This window comes from Aquarana catesbeiana, linkage group LG10 (genome assembly GCF_042186555.1).
Source record: "Aquarana catesbeiana isolate 2022-GZ linkage group LG10, ASM4218655v1, whole genome shotgun sequence".
In the NCBI taxonomy this organism is placed as follows: domain Eukaryota; kingdom Metazoa; phylum Chordata; class Amphibia; order Anura; family Ranidae; genus Aquarana; species Aquarana catesbeiana.
Window position 1 is genome coordinate 10512476 of NC_133333.1, and position 25248 is coordinate 10537723.

General features: G+C 48.9%; 1 protein-coding gene across 1 annotated transcript in view; it reads left to right on the top strand.

Moving 5' to 3' along the window:
• The first annotated feature begins 11973 nt into the window (after positions 1 to 11973).
• KIRREL2 (kirre like nephrin family adhesion molecule 2) overlaps positions 11974 to 25248 on the top strand; it is a 54919-nt gene continuing 41644 nt past the window's right edge. Inside the window, exon 1 of the mRNA XM_073601604.1 lies at positions 11974 to 12346. Within this exon, the coding sequence (XP_073457705.1) occupies positions 12292 to 12346 (55 nt within the window). The 5' untranslated portion in view covers positions 11974 to 12291. The remainder of the gene's footprint in view (positions 12347 to 25248) is intronic.

The window sequence follows — 25248 nt, forward strand, 5'->3', positions numbered from 1 at the left end:
TTCTGATTTCAGATTAAGTCCAAAAAATGTTGCAGTCAAAGTTCTGCGCATGTTTGTTTCATTTCGGGGTTTCTAATTCTTCCACCATTGGAAAATTAAAAGAAAAAGTCTCATTTTTGCTTTTCTTATAACGTTTTGTCTCCTGGGTACATGTAGTACTTCGTTCCATCCTCCTGCGTGCCGTGGAAGGCTAGCTATGTGGTCAGAAATGATGACACCCCCTCCAGGCTCCCACCGTGGTTGTCCAACAACGCAGCTAGCAAAGAGACGGCTGTATTGGTGGCCAGCGCTTATCTACGGCTTTAATCACTTTCCTGAGATAAGTGCTGGCAAGAGGAATGCATCAGGGGCGTCTTTAATATCGATTGGCAAACATACTCTTGGGTCCTCCTTATAAACTATTTGGGGGCAGTGCAGGGCTCAAGAGGCAGCTGTTTTGGGCCCCACAACAATGGCTGGGCCCGGGGCAGCTGCCCCCTTTTGCCCCTGTGTTAAAGACGGCCCTGATCAGGGTGGCAGACTGACGCGCACTCTCTTCCCTGCTTTCCTCTTGCCGGCTGGAGATAAGTGCTGTGAATGGAGCTGGCTCCTTGCTAGCTGCGTTGTCAGACAGCCATAGGGGGAGAAGGGACGATTCTGTCTATCCCTTGCTAAAAAAAAGTTTGGGCTTGTAAAAAGAAAGTCTCATTTTTTGTGTTCTGTCCCCTGGATAGAGGGCAGCCTTTAGAACAGGGGTAGGCGACCCCCCGGCACTGGTGCCACAAGCGGCAATCAAAGCCTCTTTTGCCGGCACTCGACCCCCTCCCCCATCAGCAGAGCAGCGCAGGGAAGTGTCAGTGAGACAGGAATGCATTCCATTGGACACCTGACATCTCACCTTTGAGACAGAGAAAGGAATTGAGGACAGATTATTTAACCCCTTCAATACAGGGGCACTTTCACCCCCTTCCTGCCCAGGACAATTTTCTGCTTTCAGCGCCGTCACACTTTGAATGACAATTGCGCGGTCATACTACACTACACATATGACATTTTTTTCACACAAATAGAGATTTCTTTTGGCGGTATTTAATCACCTCTGGGGGGTTTTTATTTTTTACTAAACAAACAAAAAAAGTTTTCATAGTTTGTTATAAAATTTTGCAAACAGGTAATTTTTCTCCTTCATTGACGTGCGCTGATAAGGCGGCACTGATAGGCACTGGTAGGTGGCACTGATAGGCAGCACTGATGGGCACTGATAGGTGGCAATGGTGGGCATTGATAGGTGGCACTGGTGGGCATTGATAGGTGGCACGGATGGGCACTGATAGGCACTGGTAGGTGGCACTGATAAGCAGCACTGATAGTTAGCACTGATGATGAGGCACTGATTGGCAGCACTGATGGGCACTGATAGGTAGCACTGGTGGGCATTGATAGGTGGCACTGGTAGGTGGCACTGGTGGGCATTGATAGGTGGCACTGATGGGCACTGACAGGCACTGGTAGGTAGCACTGATAGGCAGCACTGATAGTTAGCACTGATGATGAGGCACTGATTGGCAGCACTGATGGGCACTAATAGGTAGCACTGGTGGGCATTGATAGGTGGCACTGGTGGGCACTGCTTAGCAGTAGTGATGGGCACTGGTAGGTGGCACAGGTGGGCACTGGTTAGGAGCACTGATGGGCACTGGTAGGTAGCACTGGTGGGTACTGGTAGGTAGCACTGGTGGGCACTGGTAGGTAGCACTGGTGGGCACTGGTTAGCAGCACTGGTGGTGACTGTGTGGGACCGATGTCCCTCTTACAGAAACTGGCAATTGGCTTTATTTATTTCTCCTCACACTGTCAGAGTGAGGGGGAAAAAAGCTGATTACCGGCTTCTGTTTACATCATGTGATCACCTGTCATTGGCTGACAACCGATCACTGTTTGGCCCTTTACTCCAATCTGTGATTAGCCAATTCCCAAGGACTCAGTGATCACAGAACGCGTCCCTGGCATACGGCAGGGGGTGCGTAGGCAGTCCAAGCACGGGAGAATGTACATGTATGCCCTCCCGACAATCTAAGCTGTAGCCGTCTTTCAGCGTGAAGCGGTCAGTTTGTTTCTCTGTAGACTCAGTTGCACTGAAGATGAATGAACAGGAGACAGAGGCTCCAGTTCATTCATAAACTGAAGCATAGTACACAGTTTCCTATGCTCAGTTATGAATGGACACAGAAGTGATTGGTACCGATCGCTCAATGTGTCCAATTCAGAAAAGGAAGGGACCGGTAAATTACATATCGGCCCCTTCCTCCATTTTCCATCCGCCTGTGCACCCACAGCAGCCGGTGGGAGAGGAAAGCCGACTGCGCTGCAGGGGGGGCCCTGGCACATGGAGGGAGGGTGGCCCTGGCACACGGGGGGGGGGCAAATGGGGGCAGCACAGGTAGGGCGATCGGTCCAGATGGATGAGGGTACAATTACCGAACAATGCACTGTGTCTGTGTCTCTCCCTCCAGCAGCTGAAAGCCGGCAGGAATGAGAGGGGGTGCTTTCAGCTGCTGGAGGGAGAGACACAGACACAGTGCATTATTCTGTAATTGTGCCCCCATCCCGCCGCACCGATCCCCCTGCTGTTCGGGCCCCCCCTGGGTGCCAGGGCCCCCTACAGGCGGCCCAGTGGTACCCCCTATAGACAGCCCTGCCTTTGTGCATATAGTACCGTGCCCCATCTTCCTACATGCCGTGGAAGACTAGCTATGTGGTCAGACACGATAAACCCCCCTCCTCCAACCATGGCTGTCCGACAAAGCAGCTAGCTGTCTGTAAGGGGCCCTGTGTCAGCTTGTCGGTACGGGGGCCCCGTGTCAGCTTGTCTGTAAGGGGGCCCCGTGTCAGCTTGTCTGTAAGGGGGCCCCGTGTCAGCTTGTCTGTAGGGGGCCCCGTGTCAGCTTGTCTGTAGGGGGCCCCGTGTCAGCTTGTCTGTACGGAGCCCCGTGTCAGCTTGTCTGTACGGAGCCCCGTGTCAGCTTGTCTGTACGGAGCCCCGTGTCAGCTTGTCTGTACGGAGCCCCGTGTCAGCTTGTCTGTATGGGGGCCCCGTGTCAGCTTGTCGGTACGGGGCCCCGTGTCAGCTTGTCTGTACGGGGGCCCCGTGTCAGCTTGTCTGTAGGGGGCCCCGTGTCAGCTTGTCTGTACGGAGCCCCGTGTCAGCTTGTCTGTAGGGGGCCCCGTGTCAGCTTGTCTGTACGGAGCCCCGTGTCAGCTTGTCTGTAAGGGGGCCCTGTGTCAGCTTGTCTGTACGGGGGCCCCGTGTCAGCTTGTCTGTACGGGGGCCCCCGTGTCAGCTTGTCTGTAGGGGGGCCCTGTGTTAGCTTGTCGGTACGGGGCCCCGTGTCAGCTTGTCGGTACGGGGCCCCGTGTCAGCTTGTCTGTACGGGGGCCCCGTGTCAGCTTGTCGGTACGGGGCCCCGTGTCAGCTTGTCTGTACGGGGCCCTGTGTCAGCTTGTCTGTATGGGGGTCCCGTGTCAGCTTGTCTGTAGGGGGCCCCGTGTCAGCTTGTCTGTAGGGGGCCCCGTGTCAGCTTGTCTGTACGGAGCCCCGTGTCAGCTTGTCTGTAGGGGGGCCCTGTGTCAGCTTGTCTGTACGGGGCCCCGTGTCAGCTTGTCTGTAGGGGGCCCCGTGTCAGCTTGTCGGTACGGGGCCCCGTGTCAGCTTGTCTGTACGGGGGCCCCGTGTCAGCTTGTCTGTACGGGGCCCCGTGTCAGCTTGTCTGTAGGGGGGCCCTGTGTCAGCTTGTCTGTAGGGGGGCCCTGTGTCAGCTTGTCTGTAGGGGGCCCCGTGTCAGCTTGTCGGTACGGGGCCCCGTGTCAGCTTATCTGTAGGGGGGCCCTGTGTCAGCTTGTCTGTAGGGGGGCCCTGTGTCAGCTTGTCTGTAGGGGGCCCCGTGTCAGCTTGTCTGTACGGAGCCCCGTGTCAGCTTGTCTGTAGGGGGGCCCCGTGTCAGCTTGTCTGTACGGGGCCCCGTGTCAGCTTGTCTGTACGGGGCCCCTTAGTTTCTAATAGCAGCCCTTCATATTGGAGCACAGTGTGGTAGACCTAAAGCTGTGGCCTGCTGTCTGCTAGCCACTGATCTGCAGCTTGCTTGTAGTGAGGCGCCTGTCCCTCCTGCCCCCCACTTGTCCCGGTCCTGCGAGGGTGACTCCATAGGAGGCTACAAGGGAAAGGAGCCACCCTGACACCGAAAACCTGGGGCAGTGATCGATCGTGGCACCGGCTTACCCTGGAACCTAGGCAAGGATTAAAGATAAAGAAGCCGCATGCTCAGTAAGTGAAGAAATCAGCTGCTGGGAGTGCGGGGTGTGATATCGCTTTGGGCGTTCTGTTGCCGTGTTAGGAAATATGTTAATGTGAGATTCCATAAAGCCGCGTATTCATTATAAATGGGCCGCCAACGCACCGCAACGGATGGAAAAAAAATGCATGACCCTTTTTTTAACAACGCACAGGGGGAGATTTACTAACACTGGAGCACTCAGAATCCGGTGCAGCCGTGCATGGGAGCCAATCAGCTTCTGACTTCAGCTTCTTCTATTAAGCTTTGACAATAAAATCTAGAAGCTGATTGGCTGGCTAACCATGCACAGCGGCCACCGGATTCTGTGCTCACCCGTTTTTACTAAACCCCCCCACAGTATATGGGTTGAATGCGCCACGGTGCGCTGTGCATTGAGGTGCCACCCACAATGAATGCATAGCACGGGTGCGTTGCCATGCATTGTGGGAAATGCGCATTTTAGTGTGAATGGGCCCTTCAAAAAAAAAAAAAAAAAAAAAACACCCTTTTTGACTCCAAAAGTATCCCATGGCAAACCTTTAAAGCGGTAATAAATCCAAAATGTAATATATTGCAACTTACCAACCATTGGATGTGGTGGCTGCAGTTTTTTTTTTTAGGCTTTTTTCCCCCTCTGTTTTCACCCGGTGGACCTGGCCAGTTACACTCCTCCAGTATTAGAGCCCCCCACTCTGGATGAAGGAGCACAGGAGGCACAGCAGACAGCAGCATTGTCAGCCTAGGGGGCTGATCTGGCCAGTAACACACCTCCTGTGTTAGTGCAACCCCCCCCCCCCCCCCCAATGAAGGAGCACAGGGGGCACAGCAGACAGCAGCATTGTCAGTCTGGGGGATGACCTGGCCAGTAACACAGCTCCTGTATTAGAGTGCCCCCCCCCCCCGGATGAAGGGGCACAGGAGGCACAGCAGACAGCAGCATTGTCAGTCTGGGGGGTGACCTGGCCAGTAATACAGCTCCTGTATTAGAGCTCCCCTCCCCCACTCTGGAGGAAGAAGCACAGGAGGCACAGCAGACAGCAGCATTGTCAGCTGGGGGGGGGTTATCTGGCCAGTAACACAGCTCCTGTATTAGAGTGCCCCCCCCCCCTCTGGATGAAGGGGCACAGGGGGGCACCTTTGGACAGCAGCATTGTCAGTCTGGGGGGAGGGAAGTGTTAGCTGTGCAATCAGATTTAGATACACTAACAAATTGAAGCCAAACTCCAGGTTAAGCCCCCCATTCACAGTAAATGCGACTTTGAAATTGCGCTACTTCACTTAAAGTAGCACGATTTTAAAGTCGCAAGGTCAATGCGATTTGGAACTGCCTGACCATGCACCCAGGCTAACCCGTCCGCCAATTTTAAAAGTTAGCATCCCAGCTCGGTCCTGGTGAAGGTCTTGGCATCTGGTGATCTTTTTGACCCACCTAAAAAGCTCATCGGTGTCCTGCAGCTGGCTACGCCAAGTGGCGTTGGTAGGGTTGCCACCTCATCCCTTTAAAGTTTAAACCCGAACACATATTAATTACACGGGTTTTGTGGCTGATTAAGGTGGTAATTAAGCTCACTTGGTGCCTTGCCTTATCTGCATTTAATTAGCCTCAGAACCCGAGTAATTCAAAGGTGTTCGGGTTTAAAGGGATGAGGTGGCAACTCTAGGCGTTGGCCCTGGAACCATGAAGGCTCCATCAGATGGGAGGCCAATCAGCCACAGCTCAAGGAACACCCTGGAAGCTCTCTGGAGGAACCTTCACCCCGGTTAGGAACGTCCGAGCTAGACTACAGCTTACTCAAGGCACGTACAAGCTAGATCCACCATTAAAGGTCTTGTACGGGGCCCAGACCCCCCCTTCAGGGGTGTTTGTTTAGCAGTAACGGTTATGAACAAACATCCAAGCGACCCCCTGCCTATAGCTTCAAAGGGGCCCATCATCACACCGAGGTGTGCACCACAGCTCATGGCGGAGAAACCTGGCAGGGTGCAACCTAAACACCTCACCCGTTCTCCTTCCCCCTAGGTGACCTGAGGCCCTCGAGGGAGACGACAGAATGGAAAAAGAAATGTGTGGCTGGGCGTCTCGCGGGGGAACAATTTGCATCATCATATTTTGTCAGTCAGGTTATTCTTGGATCTCCTTTCCTGCCGTACTCCGGGGACGGATGTATCAAGCTTGTTTCTTTTTTTTTTTTTTTTTTTTTATCAATGTGCAAGCTACTTCAGCGCTCCATTCATGAAGACGTTTCATAGACCTTTTTTTTAAGGGGTCAGAAATATCGCCTGCAGTCGAGGGGGCTACAGGGGGAACCTAAGATGATTGGGGTTCTCCATACGTTAATCCCTTCCCACCCAGACCCGGCGTCAGAGTTGCCACCTCACCCCTTTAAACCCGAACACCTTTGAATTACTCGGGTTCTGAGGCTAATTAAATGCAGATAAGGCACCAAGTGAGTTTAATTACCACCTTAATCAGCCACAGAACCTGTGTAATTCATATGTGTTCGGGTTTAAAGGGATGAGGTGGCAACCATACCCTGGCGTCCCTTTAATCGGGTCTTTTCGGTCGGGCGCGGGAAGGGCTGTCACAGTGGTCACGTGATCGGGAGCCAGTCCCTCCACCTCCTGATCATTACTAGAGACCAGGAGCTACACTATATTACCAAAAATATTGGGACGCCTGCCTTTACACGCACATGAACTTTAATGACATCCCAGTCTTAGTCCGTAGGGTTCAATATTGAGTTGGCTCCGCCCTTTGCAGCTATAACAGCTTCATCTCTTTTGGGAAGGCCGTCCACAAGGTTTAGGAGTGTGTCTATGGGAATGTTTGACCATTCTTCCAGAAGAGCATTTGTGAGGTCAGGCACTGATGTTGGATGAGAAGGCCTGGCTCACAGTCTCCGCTCTAATTCATCCCAAAGGTGTTCTATCGGGTTGAGGTCAGGGCTCTGAGAGGCAGATTTTTATCCTTCAGACTCTAGAGGTGCCAGACTGTAGAAGTACAAAATGACCTGGCGTCCGTAACAATGTCCCATCATTGTGCAGGTCCAGTCAAGTTCCTCCACCCCAAACTCGCTCCTCTATGTCTTTATGGACCTTGCTTTGTGCACTGGTCCAAATCATTTCGTGGAGGGGGGATTATGGTGGGGGGGGTTGTTTTTTAGGGGTTGGGCTTGGCCCCTTAGTTCCAGTGAAGGGAACTCTTAATGCGTCGGCATACATTACAAGACATTTTGGACAATTTCATGCTCCCAACTTTGTGGGAACAGTTTGGGGATGGCCCCTTCCTGTTCCAACATGACTGCGCACCAGAGCACAAAGCAAGGTCCATAAAGACATGGATGAGCGAGTTTGGGGTGGAGGAACTTGACTGGCCTGCATAGAACAAAGAGGTGAAATTGGAGCGGGACATTGCCATTGCGGGACTTTTGTCATTGCATAAACATCGGTGTATTGGTGTGGACTTTCATATGGCCTGCACAGAGTCCTGACCCCAACCCGAACACCTTTGGGATGAATTGGAGTGGAGACTGCAAGCCAGGCCTTCTCATCCAACATCATGCCTGACCTCACAAACGCGCTTCTGGAAGAATGGTCAAACATTCCCATAGACACACTCCTAAACCTTGTGGACGGCCTTCCCAGAAGAGTTGAAGCTGTTATAGCTGCAAAGGGCGGAGCCAACTCAATATTGAACCCTACGGACTAAGACTGGGATGTCATTAAAGTTCATGTGTGTGTAAAGACAGGCGTCCCAATACTTTTGACAATATAGTGTATCTCTAAAGGCCCCCTTCGCCGCGATTCTGCCTGCAATTCCAAAATCGCGGCAAAACAAGCGACGCGTGTTTGGGTGCCATTTATTCTTAATGGGACCCCCCCGAACGCCATGGTTGTCACACACCAGAATTGTGCAGTAATCGTGGCAAAATACACTTTTAAAAATCACGCTAAGTTTTTTGAGCCAAAAAGGGCGAGAGCTTCTTTAGGGTGACAAACACGTATAGGGCAGCCCGATGAAGTGAATGGGCTTACCCCATGCGCAACATGCGGAATCGCATAAAAAATCGTGCAAAACAAAAATCGCGAGTGAGAACGCTTGTTCCCGCTTCATAATATGTAAATGGGGCCTGATAGCTCGATCTCCGTGCTTGGCCACCTCGGCCGCCCTTTGATGCACATGTGCAACGTGCGCAATGCCCACTCTTTTTGTTGTGGGCGGCAAGAGGTTAAAATAGATTTTATTCCATGAAGTTGCGCGCCGTTCAAAATGAAAAAAAAAAAGATTGGGGTTATCATTCAATCGATCAAACCAAATGCCCTCCTCCATTCAATTGATTTAGTGAACTGTCAATCGATGGGACTCAAGTCCAAGTCCCTCAATGGTGGCGAAAGTTTGCCAATCATATTTACAATCAATCAATATTCGTATTTGTGTCGGAAAACCATTTGTAACCAATTAAATGATCATTTTCTGATAGATCACATAACTCAATTCACGCCATGTCTGGCCACCATTACGGGGCCCATTTATATGAGATGTGGTGGACGTTGATACCTCCCCCTGTCCCCTGTTATACAGTGCCTTGAAAAAGTATTCATACCCCTTGAAACGTTCCACATTTTGTCATGTGGAACGTGATGGTGAACCTTGGCACCCCAGATGTTTTGGAACTACATTTCCCATGATGCTCATGCACTCTGCAGTGTAGTTGAGCATCATTGGAAATGTAGTTCCAAAACATCTGGGGTGCCGAGGTTTGCCATCACTGTATGAGATAGACCAACACAAAGTGGCACATAATTATGAAGTGGAAGGAAAATGATAAATGGTTTTCAACGTTTTTACAAATAAATATGTGAAAAGTGTAGGGGGGCATTTGTATTCAGCCCCCTTTACTCTGATACCCCCTAACTAAAATCTAGTGGAACCGATTGCTTTCAGAAGTCTCCTAATTAGTAAATAGAGTCCACCTGTGTGTAGATTAATCTCAGTATAAATACAGCTGTTCTGTGAAGCCCTCAGAGGTTTGTTAGAGAGCCTTTGTGAACAAACAGCATCATGAAGGCCAAGGAACACACCAGACAGGTCAGGGATAACGTTGTGGAGAAGTTTAAAGCTGGTTTAGGTTCGAAAAAAATCTCCCAAGCTTTGAACATCTCACGGAGCTCTGTTCAATCCATCATCTGAAAACGGAAAGAGTATGGCACAACTGCAAACCTACCAAGACATGGCCGTCCACCTAAACTGACCGGCCGGGCAAGGAGAGCATTCATCAGAGAAGCAGCCAAGAGGTCCATGGTAACTCTGGAGGAGCTGCAGAGATCCACAGCTCAGGTGGGAGAATCTGTCCACAGGACAACTATTAGTCGTGTTCTCCACAAATCTGCCCTTTATGGAAGAGTGACAAGAAGAAAGACATTGGTGACAGAAAGCCATAAGAAGTCCTGTTTGTAGTTTGTGAGAAGCCATGTGGAGGACACAGCAAACATGTGGAAGAAGGTGATCTGGTCAGATGAGACCAAAATTGAATTTTTGACCTAAAAGGAAAGCGCTATGTGTGGAGGAAAACTAACACTGCACATCACCCTGAACACACCATCCCCACCGTGAAACATGGTGGTGGCAGCATCATGTGGTGGGGATGCTTTTCCTCAGCAGGGACAGGGAAGCTGGTCAGAGTTGATGGGAATATGGATGGGGCCTAATACAGGGCAATCTTAGAAGAAAACCTGTTAGAGTCTACAAAAGACTTTTTTTTTTTCAAATTGAACATTGAAGCCCTACTGGTAAAGCTTCAAACCAAATGCTGAAACAGGCGTTGAAGCCCTCCTGGTGAAGTTTTAAAGCATGCGTTGAGGCCCTTATGATAAAGATCCAAATCGAGCAATGAAGCATTTCTAGTGAAGCTTCTAATTGCATTGCGAAGTCCATTGATGAAGCTTTAAATTGCACATTGAAGCCCTTCTGGTGAAGCTTCAAATTGAACACTGAAGCCCTTCTGGTGAAGCTTCAAGACACGCATTAAAGCTCTTCTGGTGAAGTTTCAAAGTCCATGTTGAAGCCCTTCTGGTGAAACTTTAAATCAAGAAACTCTGCTGGTGAAGCTTCAAAACACGCCCTTATGATAAAGCTCCAAATTTAGCACTGAAGCCCTTCTAGTGAAGCTTCAAATTGACCATTGAAGACCTTTTGGTGAAGCTTCAAGTCACGCGTTGAAGCCTTTCCGATGAAGCCTCAGATTGCATATTGAAGCCTTTCTAGTGAAGGCTCAAATTGGACGTCAAAGCCCCTCAGCTTCAAGCTGAGCGTTTAAACCCTTCTGGTGAAGCTTCAAATCAAACATTGAAGCCCTTCTGGTGAAGCTTCCAATCAAACACTGAAGACCTTTTGTTGAAGCTTCAAACTGAACATTGAAACCCTCCTGGTGAAGCTTCAAATCGAACATTGAAGCCCTTCTGTTGAAGCTTCAAACTGAACATTTAAAACCCTTCTGGTGAAGCTTCAAATCGAGCATTAAAACCCTTCTGGTGAAGCTTCAAATTGAGCATTAAAACCCTTCTGGTGAAGCTTCAAATCGAGCATTGAAACCCTTCTGTTGAAGCTTCAAAGCGAACGTTGAATCCATTCTGGTGAAGCCTCAAATTGAACACTGAAACCCTTCTGTTGAAGCTTAAAATCGAACATTGAAGCCCTTCTGTTGAAGCTTCAAATCGAACATTGAAACCCTTCTGTTGAAGCTTCTAAATTGAACATTGAAGCCCTTCTGTTGAAGCTTCAAACTGAACATTGAAACCCTTCTGGTGAAGCTTCAGATCGAACATTGAAGCCCTTCTGTTGAAGCTTCAAATCGAACATTGGATCCATTCTGGTGCAGCCTCAAATCGAACATTGAACCCTTCTGTTGAAGCTTCAAATTGAACATTGAAGACCTTCTGTTGAAGCTTCAGATCGAAGATTGAAGCCCTTCTGTTGAAGCTTCAGATCGAAACATTGAAGCCCTTCTGTTGAAGCTTTAAATCGAACATTGAAGCCCTTCTGTTGAAGCTTCAAATCGAACATTGAAGCCCTTCTGTTGAAGCTTCAAATCGAACATTGAAGCCCTTCTGTTGAAGCTTCAAATCGAACATTGAAGCCCTTCTGTTGAAGCTTCAGATCGAACATTGAAGCCCTTCTGTTGAAGCTTCAGATCGAACATTGAAGCCCTTCTGTTGAAGCTTCAGATCGAACATTGAAGCCCTTCTGTTGAAGCTTCAGATCGAACATTGAAGCCCTTCTGTTGAAGCTTCAGATTGAACATTAAAACCTTTCTGGTGAAGCTTCAAATTGAACATTAAAACCTTTCTGGTGAAGCTTCAAATTGAACATTGAAACCCTTCTGAGGAAGCTTCAAGCCACCCCAAGCCACAACAGCGGAGCGGCGTCACCCTGCGACAGCGCAGCGTTTTTTGCTGCATGGCGCTGGCTGCCTGGCGTCAGGTTGCAGTCAGCTCTCTCGGCTGGTAAAGTTCATGCAGACGGCAGATGATCTAAGTTAGCAGAGGCAGTGCAGGGAGGAAAGGAGGGAGGGTTGGGGGGGGGGGACCTGAGAGCAGGAGGGAATGGGGGGGGAGACTCACACACACATGCAGAGTAGGAGGAGAATCCTCCTTTTATTCTACAGCAGAATGAACTTTCTCTCCAATGGTAGAGAGGAGAGGAGGGAATAGCCTCTCTCACTAAATCCACTGCAGAGAGAGGGACCAGTAGACAGCAGAGTGCAGGAGAAGCTGCTGCTGCTGCAGACACATACGCTGGAGCGCAGTTCAACTGGGGAATCACTAGTGCGGGTCTGCGCTGACTGCAGGACCACCGCAGAGGGACCCTTAACAGCAGAGGGGACCATTGGTAACAGCAGAGGGACTGTAAAGAGTGGAAAGCCCCTCCGGAACATTGCGACAAAGAGAGCCAAGAGGGGACCAGATTGAGGACCTGATCAGGATGGATGGATATGACACCTTACTTTTGTCTCTGCTGCTCACCACGCTGCATGCAAGTAAGTGACTTTTTTTTTTTTTTTTATATGGATCAATGCTACAGAAAATAATCAATAAATGGGGGGGGGGGAGGGGGGGGCAAAAAAGTTCATGTAACATGGTTATTTCCTTTTAATTAGAAACGCTGCGCAAACTGTTGGCGCTATATAAACCCCATTTAATAGTAATATATATAAAATAAAAAAAAATTAAAATAATATATAATTCTAATAATAATAATAAATATATAACAATAATAATAATATATGAAAATAATGTGAAAAAGAAAAAGTAATTCTAAAAATAATAATAAATATAAAACAATAATAATAATAATAATAATATATAAAAACAATGTGAAAAATAATAAATAATTCTAAAAATAATAATACATATCTAATAATAATAATAAATATATAACAATAATAATAATATATGAAAATAATGTGAAAAATAATAAATAATTCTAGTAATAATAATAAATATATAATAATAATAATAATAATATATAAAAACAATGTGAAAAATAATAAATAATTCTAAAAATAATAATACATATCTAACAATATATAAAAACAATGTGAAAAATAATAAATAATTCTAATAATAATAATAAATATATAACAATAATAATAACAATATATAAAAACAACATGAAAAACAATAAATAATTCTAATAATAATAATAATAATAATAATAATAAATATATAACAGTAATAATATATAAAAACAACATGAAAAACAATAAATAATTCTAGTAATAATAACTATATAACAATAATAATATATAAAAACAACAATAATAAATAATTCTAAGAATAATAATAAATATATAACAATAATAAAATATACAAATATAATATTATTATTGTTGTTTTTATATGTTATTATTATTATTATTATTGTTATATATTTATTAGATAATATTTATTTAGAAAAAGAAAAATATATAAAAATATAATATAATATATAAAAAAAAAATTTAAAAAAAACAACAACAATATTAATATACAATAATAATAATCTCAAAATTAATACAATTGATATTATCATTATTGGTAGCAATTTTTTTATCGCGCCGGCGTTCGCCGCTCAACATACGCCAGCCGTTAAGTAAAAAAAAACTCGAAACACAATTAATACTTCTATTGTGTTATTAATAATAATTTTTTATCGCTCAGGATTTATTTAGCGCCAACAGTTTGCGCGGCGCTTATATTACCGGTAGTAATGTGACATCACGCCGCCGCATAACATCCTCCAACGCCTTTCAATGTTTCCAATAAAGTCGCGAAAGCGCCCTCCAAAAAAAAAAAAAATTGCAACAATTCTCTTAGCGGTTGCATAAAAAAACGCCAACGCAGCGGCGAATCTTTTCCGACTCAGCTACGGAAAACTGTGTTGCTTTTTTTTTTTTTTTTTTTTTAGTGGTTAGAGTGTCAGCTCTGAGGGTGCGGGTGCTGTTCTGCATGCTGGAAATTCTATGCAGTTGTTGGGGGAGGAGGGGGGGGTGTTTTAACGCACATGCGGCGTGGAGAGATCTGGGGGGGGGTGCAGCTTTGCACGGATCTTGCAGTGTGTGTGGTCAGGAGGACTCCTCTGCAGTGCCTGTCCGTTCTGATATTCGGGATCTCGGCATGCGTTGGGTAGGGGGAGACAATAATCCCACTGCATAGGGAATCTTCCAACCGTTGCAACGTTTTCTTTTTTTAACCTGCAGGGCTTCAATCTGCGACCCCCCCCCCCGCCCCCTCCTCCTCTTCCCACCCCCCCACGCATTTGCTTCATTAATATATTTACTGTCATCCTTGGCTGTTACCCGGCTGGTGATAATTGTTCTATATCGGGTCTTATTCCCTACGGTAAAGCGGATGCGTCCTAATAATACCAATCTAATGAGCGCTGTACTTACCTGCCAAGTTTTTCTGCAGTAATTATACCGTGCCGTCTGCTCCTGGAGGGAATTGAGTTTCCATTACTGTATCTGGGCTCTTTAAGGGTCGGGCGACCTGGCCCCCCCGGCGAGAGGGACCGGTAGCCAATGGCGAAGATTGGCGACCAATCAGAAATCGCCTTTTGGCGCCCCAATGGCTGCTAAACTGGCGGAAGGTGGGCGGCGATTGGCTGATGTGGCTTACGCATCAGAAACTTGCGCCTGCCGAGCGTGCGCCCTTATCAGTGGGGGGCTGAATCTTACATGAATACCGCTGGGACTTGTAGTCCATGAGAAACCGATAAGGGCGCACGTTTGGCCGGCGCATGTTTATGATGCAAGCGTTGCATGGCGGTTGAATCTTACATGAATACTGCTGCGACTTGTGCCCTTATCGGTTTCTCATGGACCACAAGTCTCAGCGGTATTCACGTAAGATTCACCCGCCATGCAACGACCACATCATAAACATGCGCCTGCCGAGCGTGCGCCCTTATCGGTTTCTCAAAGACCATTCATGTAAGATTCAATCGTCATCCAATGACCGCATCATAAACATGCGCCTGCCGAGCGTGCGCCCTTATTGGTTTCTAATGGACCATTCATGTAAGATCCAACCGCCGCGCAACAACCCCATCATAAACATGCGCCTGCCGAGCGTGCACCCTTACCGGTTTCTCATGGACCATTCATGTAAGATCCAACCGCCGCGCAACAACCCCATCATAAACATGCGCCTGCCGAGCGTGCACCCTTACCGGTTTCTCATGGACCATAAGTCCCAGCAGTATTCATGTGAGATTCAACCACCATGCAAGGACCGGATCATAAACATGCGCCAGTCGAGCGTGCGCCCTTATCGGTTTCTCATGGACCATTCATGTAAGATTCAATCGCCATGCAATGACCGCATCATAAACATGCGCCAGTCGAGCGTGCGCCCTTATCGGTTTCTCATGGACCATTCATGTAAGATTCAACTGCCGCGCAACGACCGCATCATAAACATGCGCCTGCCGAGTGTGCACCCTTACCGGTTTCTCATGGATCACAAGTGTCAGCGGTATTCACGTGAGATTCAACCGCCATGCAACGACCACATCATAAACATGCGCCTGCCAAGCGTGCGCGCTTATCGGTGAAGGGTTGAATCTTACATGAATACTGCTGGGACTTATAGTCCATGAGAAACCAATAAGGGCGCACGCTCGGCATTGTGCATGTTTATGATGCAGTCGTTGCGTAGAAGTTGAATCTTACATGAATGGTCCATGAGAAACCAATAAGGGCGCACGCTCGGCCGGTGCATGTTTATGATGCGGTCTTTGCATGGCGGTTGAATCTCACATGAATACTGCTGGGACTTGTCCCCTTATTGCTTTCTCATGGACCACAAGTCTCAGCGGTATTCACGTAAGATTCAACCGCCATGCAATGACCGCATCATAAACATGCGCCTGCCAAGCATGCGCCCTTATTGGTTTCTCATGGACCATTCATGTAAGATTCAACTGCTACGCAACGACCGCATCATAAACATGCGCCTGCCGAGCGTGCGCCCTTATCAGTTTCTCATGGACTACAAGTCCCAGCAGTATTCATGTGAGATTCAACCGCCATGCAACGCTTGCATCATAAACATGCGCTGGCCGAGCGTGCGCCCTTATCGGTTTCTCATGGACCATTCATGTAAGATCCAACCGCCACGCATCAACCGCATCATAAACATGCGCTGGCCGAGCGTGCACCCTTATCGGTTTCTCATGGACCATTCATGTAAGATCCAACCGCCACGCATCCACCGCATCATAAACATGCGCCTGCCGAGCGTGCACCCTTACTGGTTTCTCATGGATCACAAGTCTCAGCGGTATTCACGTAAGATTCAACCGCCATGCAATGACCGCATCATAAACATGCGCCTGCCAAGCATGCGCCCTTATTGGTTTCTCATGGACCATTCATGTAAGATTCAACTGCTACGCAACGACCGCATCATAAACATGCGCCTGCCGAGCGTGCGCCCTTATCAGTTTCTCATGGACTACAAGTCCCAGCAGTATTCATGTGAGATTCAACCGCCATGCAACGACCGCATCATAAACATGCACAAGCCGAGCGTGCGCCCTTATTGGTTTCTCATGGACCATTCATGTAAGATTCACCCGCCATGCAACGACCGCATCATAAACATGCACAATGCTGAGCGTGCGCCCTTATTGGTTTCTAATGGATCACAAGTCTCAGCGGTATTCATGTGGGGTTCAACCGCCATGCAAGGACCGCATCATAAACATGCGCCTGCCGAGCGTGCGCGCTAATCGGTGGGGGAGGGGTTGAATCTTACATGAATACCGCTGGGACTTGTGATCCATGAGAAACAGATAAGGGCGCACGCTCGGCCGGCGCACGTTTATGATGCGGTCTTTGCATGGCGGTTGAATCCAACGAGAATACTCCTGGGACTTGTAGTCCACGAGAAACCTATAAGGGCGCATGCTTGGCCGGCGCACGTTTATGATGCGGTCCTTGCATGGAGGTTGAATCTTACATGAATATTGCTGGGACTTGTAGTCCATGAGGAACCGATAAGAGCGCACGCTCGGCCGGTGCACGTTTATGATGCGGTCCTTGCATGGCGGGTGAATCTTACATGAATACCGCTGGGACTTGTGGTCCTTCAAACGCCACGGGGGGAAACCGGTGGCCTGTGGGATTGGTCCTTTGTTAACCAGAGGCCTTGTAACAATCGGTCGCTCAGGCCACGTGCAATCGAACCTTTCTGACCGTTGGTGCTTGTAAAGATCTTACGCCCGTCGGCCTTGTTTAAGCTCACCACACACACACTCTACAATCTGATTGTACGATCTGCTTTATATGGCGCGAGGACCTGCCTGATTGGACACAAATTGATTACGTAGCTCATTGGTAAATAGAAAGCCGATCGTATGAAGATTGTACGGTCAGAGGTGTATACGGACCCTTAGGTGATCTTAGCAAAGAGATCTTTCGCCAATGGCGATCTGCCGGTGTGTGGTGTCAGACGTGGTTGCAGTGCGTTTTGTAGCAGGGAATGGTGCAGTGCTCTGCTGAGGAGAAGGCTGGCCGGCTGGAGGAGCCTTTGTCTGCCTCGCTATTGTACTCCCGATTGTAGGGGGAGATCTGGTGGTGGGGGGGGGGGGACTACATGTCTCAGCCAGCCTCTGTGATGTACTATGACGTCAGCCTGTGATCCTGAACTACAACTCTCAGCATGCCCAGCACACCGGGGGGGTTGTAGCATTGCAGCAGCTGGTGAGTTAAAGGACACCTGAGACCCACACATATGGCAGAGAGCGGAGCTGACAGCCTGCAGGGGGGGGAGGGGGGGGGATGATGGGACTTGTAGTACCCAGACAGCTGGTGATCATTGGGGGTGAAGTTGACAGCCTGGAGGGGGGATGATGGGCTTTGTAGTTCCTAAACAGCTTGTGATCTCTGGGGGTGGATCTGACAGCCTGGAGGGGGGATGATGGGACTTGTAGTACCCAAAAAGCTGGGGGTGGATCTGACAGCCTGGAGGGGAGATGATGGGACTTGTAGTACCCAAAAAGCTGGGGGTGGATCTGACAGCCTGGAGGGGAGATGATGGGACTTGTCCCCCTGACATTGGCCCAATTGATTGTTTTCTCCTAAGCCGGCCACACACATTACAACATTATTATTCGATCTCCATACGATCTTCTTTAGATTTAACCAGCCTGGGCGACTGTTCCCACCCACGGATTTTCCCCCTCCCCCGGCATTGGCCCAACTGATTGTCTTCTCTTAAGCTGGCCACACACATTCCAATCTTATTATACAATCTCCTTTTTAGATTTACAAAAAACTGTCACCTAGGGGTAATGCCGGGACAAGGTCGATTAGTGCCCGGGGCAAAGATGCCAAACTGCGAACCCCCTCTGCCCCCCCCCCCCATCCTTTAGAGTTAGGTTCGGGGTACCCCAATCCCTGCAATAAACCATCGTACCCAGGGCAGCCGTCCCTCCTGCCCACCCCTTGTCCCGACCTTAACAAGCCAATCTGCATCCAATCAGGGGGGGCCCCTTCTGCACTGCGCAGTTGTTGGAAAAAAATCTTCGGCTCGCCATTCATGTGACATCATCTGAGCGCGCGACCTCTGGACCAAAACTGTGCAATACGAGGACCTACCTAAACCATCCAATCAGATTGGATCCAATCTTGTGCTACATAGTTGGTGGTAGACCTAAGGTTGGGTTCACGCCCTTGCGTGTCGGGAACGGGTGCAAAAATCGGGCGCGGTTTCGTCTCGCACAGAAACGCGTTGCCCCGCAGCAGATGTGCGGCGATGCCATTAATTGTTAATGGCGCCCAACACTTCGCACCACCCAGACCGCAATAGTGGCGCAACGCCGCGTGGTTGGGTACGGCGCGCTCTTGGAAAAGAGTCGGTTACTTCTTTTTTCCGTGTTTCTCATGCGTAGGGCGGCCAATCGAAATGAATTGGTGTGAGAGCGCAGGAGAAGGCATGGGAGCGCAGGAGAATGCATGGGAGCGCGCAAGCAGAATGTCTGGGAACGCACGGAGGACGCATGGGAACGCACATGCAGTCCATCGCACCAGCATGGCACGAGCAGAGCCTAAAGAAAACTGTACAATCATGCTGGTGCGATGGAGCGCTCATGCGTTTTTCATGCTTTCCCACAATGGAAGCGCTTAGCAAAATCGGGCACTTTCTCGACAGAAACGCGTTGCCCTGTAGCAGACGCACGACGAGGCAACTATTTGGTGAGGACGCCCCCCCATACTTTGCATGCGCCAGGCTCCCTGGTGGCGCAGCACCGCGTGGTTCGGTAACGGTGCGTTTTTGGAAAAAGAGTCGGGGACTTATTTTCTGTGTTTCTCGTGTGTAGGGCAGAACCATTCAAAATGAATTGGTGTGGGAATGCAGAGAGAACGCATGTGAACGCACAGAGAACGCACAGAATGCAGGAGAATGCAAAGAATGCATGGGAACTCAGGAGAACACATTGAAACTCAGTAGAATGCATGGCAATGCACTGAGAACATATGGGAGTGCAAGAAGAATGCATTGGAACTCAGTAGAATGCATGGGAACGCATGGGAACTCAGGTCCATGCATGGAAAGGCACTGAGAACATATGGCAATGCAAGGAGAATGCATAGGAACGCATGGCAAACGTAGGAGGATGCATGGCAACTCAGTAGAATGCATGGGAACGCATGGAGAACACATGGGAATGTAGTAGAACGATTGGAACTCAGGACAATGCATGGAAACGCTCTGAGAACACATGGAAACACAGGAAAATGCATGGGAACGCAGGAGAATACATGGGAACGCATTGGAATTCAGTAGAATGCATGGGAACATAGGAGAACGCATGGGAACATAGGAGAATGCAGAACGCATGGGAACATAGGAGAACGCATGAGAACATAGGAGAACGCAGAACGCATGGGAACATAGGAGAACGCATGGGAACATAGAAGAATGCAGAACGCATGGGAACATAGGAGAACGCATGGGAACATAGGAGAACGCATGAGAATATAGGAGAACGCAGAACGCATGGGAACATAGGAGAACGCATGGGAACATAGGAGAACGCAGAACGCATGGGAACATAGGAGAATGCATGAGAACGCATGGGAACATAGGAGAACGCATGGGAACATAGGAGAACGCATGGGAACATAGGAGAACGCATGAGAACATAGGAGAATGCAGAACGCATGGGAACATAGGAGAATGCAGAACGCATGGGAACATAGGAGAATGCATGAGAACATAGGAGAACGCATGGGAACATAGGAGAACGCATGGGAACATAGGAGAATGCAGAACGCATGGGAACATAGGAGAATGCAGAACGCATGGGAACATAGGAGAATGCATGAGAACATAGGAGAACGCATGGGAACATAGGAGAATGCATGGGAACATAGGAGAATGCAGAACGCATGGGAACATAGGAGAATGCAGAACGCATGGGAACATAGGAGAATGCATGGGAACATAGGAGAACGCATGGGAACATAGGAGAACGCATGGGAACATAGGAGAATGCAGAATGCATGGGAACATAGGAGAACGCATGAGAACATAGGAGAACGCATGGGAACATAGGAGAATGCAGAACGCATGGGAACATAGGAGAACGCATGGGAACATACTAGAACGCATGGGAACATAGGAGAACGCAGAACGCATGGGAACATAGGAGAACGCATGGGAACATAGGAGAACGCAGAACGCATGGGAACATAGGAGAACACAGAACGCATGAGAACATAGGAGAACGCATGGGAACATAGGAGAACACAGAACGCATGGGAACATAGGAGAACGCATGGGAACATAGGAGAACGCAGAACGCATGGGAACATAGGAGAACGCATGGGAACATAGGAGAACGCAGAACGCATGGGAACATAGGAGAACGCATGGGAACATAGGAGAACACAGAACGCATGGGAACATAGGAGAACGCATGGGAACATAGGAGAACACAGAACGCATGGGAACATAGGAGAACGCATGGGAACATAGGAGAACGCAGAACGCATGGGAACATAGGAGAACGCATGGGAACATAGGAGAACGCAGAACGCATGGGAACATAGGAGAACGCATGGGAACATAGGAGAACGCAGAACGCATGGGAACATAGGAGAACGCATGGGAACATAGGAGAACGCAGAACGCATGGGAACATAGGAGAACGCATGGGAACATAGGGGAACGCAGAACGCATGGGAACATAGGAGAACGCATGAGAACATAGGAGAACGCATGGCAACATAGGAGAACACAGAACGCATGGGAACATAGGAGAACACAGAACGCATGGGAACATAGGAGAATGCAGGAGAACGCATGGGAACATATGAGAACACAGAACGCATGGGAACATAGAACGCATGGAACCTAGGAGAATGCATGAGAACGCATAGGAACATAGGAGAACGCAGAACGCATGGGAACATAGGAGAACGCATGGGAACATAGGGGAATACAGGAGAACGCATGGGAACATATGAGAACGCAGAACGCATGGGAACATAGGAGAATGCATGAGAACGCATGGGAACATAGGAGAACGCATGAGAACATAGGAGAACGCAGAACGCATGGGAACATAGGAGAATGCATGGAACATAGGTGCGCTCCATTGCACAAGCAAGGTGTGAACAGAGCCTAAAGAAAATGGTACAATCATGCTGGTGCAATGGAGCGTGTGTGCGTTCTCATGCATTTTTCTACTTTGCCATGCGTTCTCCTGCATTCCCATGCATTCTTCTACGTTTCCATGCATTTTCCTATGTTCCCATACGTTCTCCTGAATTCTCCATGCATTCCCACGGCAGTTCATTTCAGGGCCCTTCACACAAAAAAGCGGAAAATAAATTACTGACTCTTTTCCTAAAACGCGGTGCTGCGCCTCCATGCGTTCTGGCTCATGCGATAACGCACATCAGCAGAAGTGTGTGTGTGGGGGGGGGGTTCATTTCATTTCATTTCCTTTCATTTCAATCCAGGGATGAGCTGCCGGTTCAGACCGAATTTTTGCGTCTTCGGAGATTCGGTAAACTCCCAAGTTGGCGTTAATGAACAGAGACCGTCCAATCAGATTGCAGCGTTTGTGGGCGGTTTTGTCGCCGCGGTTGGTTTTAGGCGCCTGGGTGGCGGCCGCCGTATGTCTGTCTGTGGAGGGTTAAACGCCCCGCGCCGTCGTCCTTATCGCTTCTTCCTCAAATAGAATTCTCCTTGACACCAATCCGCAAAGGTGCCGCGGATCGCTTCACAACGCCGATACCTCGCCATTCAGGGAATAGCGCGGGGGGGCGGGGGGGGCACATTGCAGAAATATCTGTTCTCATGACAGGGGACACCAGACATGATAAGGAGTATCACCGGCCTTTCATGGGTGGTGAGGGGGGAGGGGTGCTGATATGAGGGGGGAGGGGAGGTGATAAGAGGGGCCGCCAGGTATGGGAATCAGGGACTTGGCCGGCTTATCAGCTGGCTGAAGATTGGGGTCTCACGGGAATTCGGTGACACTGAGAATGGCGCGTATTGTCTGCTGTAGGGGCCGGTCACATCATCTCTCTGGTATGGGGCGGCGTTATCGCTGATGGCGGTACGGGAGACGGTCGGCGCCGGTCTTTTCGGTGACGTTCACTTAAAGCCGCACTCCGGTTATAAACCTTTAAGGCTTTGCTTGAGTCCTACAGGTGCGGGCACGTCCCCGCGCGTCGTGTGTATGGCAGCACCTTCACCTCAACGGGCCGCCCAACGCGTGAGAGACGCAAAAAAGACGTTCCCACATTGTAACTTTGTTTAATTTCCTCAGTCTCCCCTCCCCCAGTGATCAGGCTGTACATTGTATCTTTGTAGAAGGAGGAAGGAGCATTTCCTCAGTCTCCCCCCCCCCCCCCAGTGATCAGGCTATACATTGTAACTTTGTCTCATTTCCTCAGTCTCCCCTCCCCCAGTGATCAGGCTATACATTGTAACTTTGTCTCATTTCCTCAGTCTCCCCTCCCCCAGTGATCAGGCTGTACATTGTAACTTTGTAGAAGGAGGAAGGAGCATTTCCTCAGTCTCCCCTCCCCCAGTGATCAGGCTATACATTGTAACTTTGTCTCATTTCCTCAGTCTCCCCTCCCCCAGTGATCAGGCTATACATTGTAACTTTGTCTCATTTCCTCAGTCTCCCCTCCCCCAGTGATCAGGCTATACATTGTAACTTTGTCTCATTTCCTCAGTCTCCCCTCCCCCAGGGATCGGACTGTACATTGTATCTTTGTCTCATCCCCCCCCCCCCCCCCCAGTGATCAGACTACAACATGGTAACGTTGTAGCAAGGCTGCAGTCAGGGTCTGATCTGTGTCCACCATTTGTGAACACCAAAAGAGCTGCACAGGCGCCAGGATTTAGAGGATCGCGCCGCCTCCGAGCCAGCAATCCCAGTCCAAGAAATAGCCGGTGACCCTGGGTGACGCCCGAACAAAGATGGCGCCGTCCTTCTGCGGATGAGGTCACGGTCGGCGGTGGCAGCGCAACGCTTATGAAAAAAAAGACAGGTCCTCTTTAAGCCATTTTTAATGCCAACCTGAGTCCTCGGTCTCCCCCCGCCCCCCCCCCCCGCCAGGTGAAAAAAAATAAAAATCAGCGCTCCCGGCCGGGGCTGCCAATCACGGGGCTCGGCTCTACAAATGACATTGATTGAGGTCTCGCACCTCCGACTTCTAATTGAGCTCTCAGCGGCTCCCAAGGACGGAGCTCCTTTATCATAAAGCTTCTTATAATTATTCATTATGTGAGGCGGCCGCACATAATCTGCAGGAAGGGTCAGGGGCGAGGCGCGGCGCCCGCACATAGCAACACTCTCCTGCGCGCCCAACGCCGCCGTCTAATTATAAAACCTGTGAAGAGGTTTCTGCTCGGGTTTAAGTGAGGAGCGGAGGAGATTGAAGGGAATGCGGGGGATTTTCGACCTCCGCCGCCGCCGCCGGTTAGGAGAACTCCCGCGTTTCGGGGGGGGGGGGCTGAACCTGCTGCCCCCCCACCCCCCCCCCACGCAGCCTGATGGCGAATCACGCTCCTTAGTCTCACAATACAAAAGGTGGTTTTTTTTGTTTTTTTTTTTGTTTTTTTCTTCCTATATTTTTTTCTATTTTTTTTTTCGCACAGAAGAAGCTTCAGAAATGCGATTGACTCTTCCTTATAATTCTGAATTCTCTTTAAGTGTAACCACTCAAGACGGCAAGGAGCGCGGTGTAATCCCCAGGCAGATCACAGCTCTGAATGGAAAGATAAGGAGCGAGATGGGGGGGGGGAGGGGTGGAATTGTTCTGCCCTCTTATCCATCTCTCTAGCAGGCTTGTCAACATGGAGTTTGGGGGTTCTTTACTGGTGAAGACCCCCAACCAGGTCATGTGGTCCACCATGGTCTCTTCAATTTCAAGCCTGAGAGGTTAAAAAAAAAGGGTTTTTGGCATTCAACTTTTTTTTTCCAGGTTGGTCCATCTTGAAAAACAGTAGAGATAATATCTGCATTGAATTTCTTTATTTTCTCTCCTGCTCTTACTGGTGAAAACCCTAACCAGGCCTACAATCATTTCCTTAATTTGGTGCCTGAGCCTTTCAAAAAGGGGTTTCAGGTTGGTCCATCTCTCTTGCAGGTTAGCAACATGGAGTTCGGGGCTCTTGCTGGTGAAGAACCCAACCGGGTCATGAGGTCTACGATTATCTCCTTAAATTCAAGCCTGAGAGGTTCAAAAAGGGGTTTCAGTGTTCAACTTCTTTTTTTTTAGGTTGGTCCATCGTTCTAGCAGGCTTGTCAACATGGAGTTTGGGGGTTCTTACTGGTGAAGACCCCCAACCAGGTCATGTGGTCTACCATGGTCTCTTTAATTTCAAGCCTGAGGGGTTAAAAAAAAGGGGGTTTTGGCGTTCAACTTTTTTTTTTTCCAGGTTTTTTTTTCCAGGTTGGTCCATCTTGAACAACAGTAGAGATAAGTTCAAGCCTGAGAGGTTCAAAAAGGGGTTTCAGTGTTCAACTTCTTTTTTTTTAGGTTGGTCCATCGTTCTAGCAGGCTTGTCAACATGGAGTTTGGGGGTTCTTACTGGTGAAGACCCCCAACCAGGTCATGTGGTCTACCATGGTCTCTTTAATTTCAAGCCTGAAGGGTTAAAAAAAAAAGGGGGTTTTGGCGTTCAACTTTTTTTTTTTTCCAGGTTGGTCCATCTTGAACAACAGTAGAGATAAATTCAAGCCTGGGAGGTTCAAAAAGGGGTTTCGGTGTTCAACTTCTTTTTTTAGGTTGGTCCATCGTTCTAGTAAGCTTGTCAATGTGGAGTTTGGGGGTTCTTACTGGTGAAGACCCCCAACCAGGTCATGTGGTCTACGATGGTCTCTTCAATTTCAAGCCTGAGGGGTTAAAAAAAAGGGGGGTTT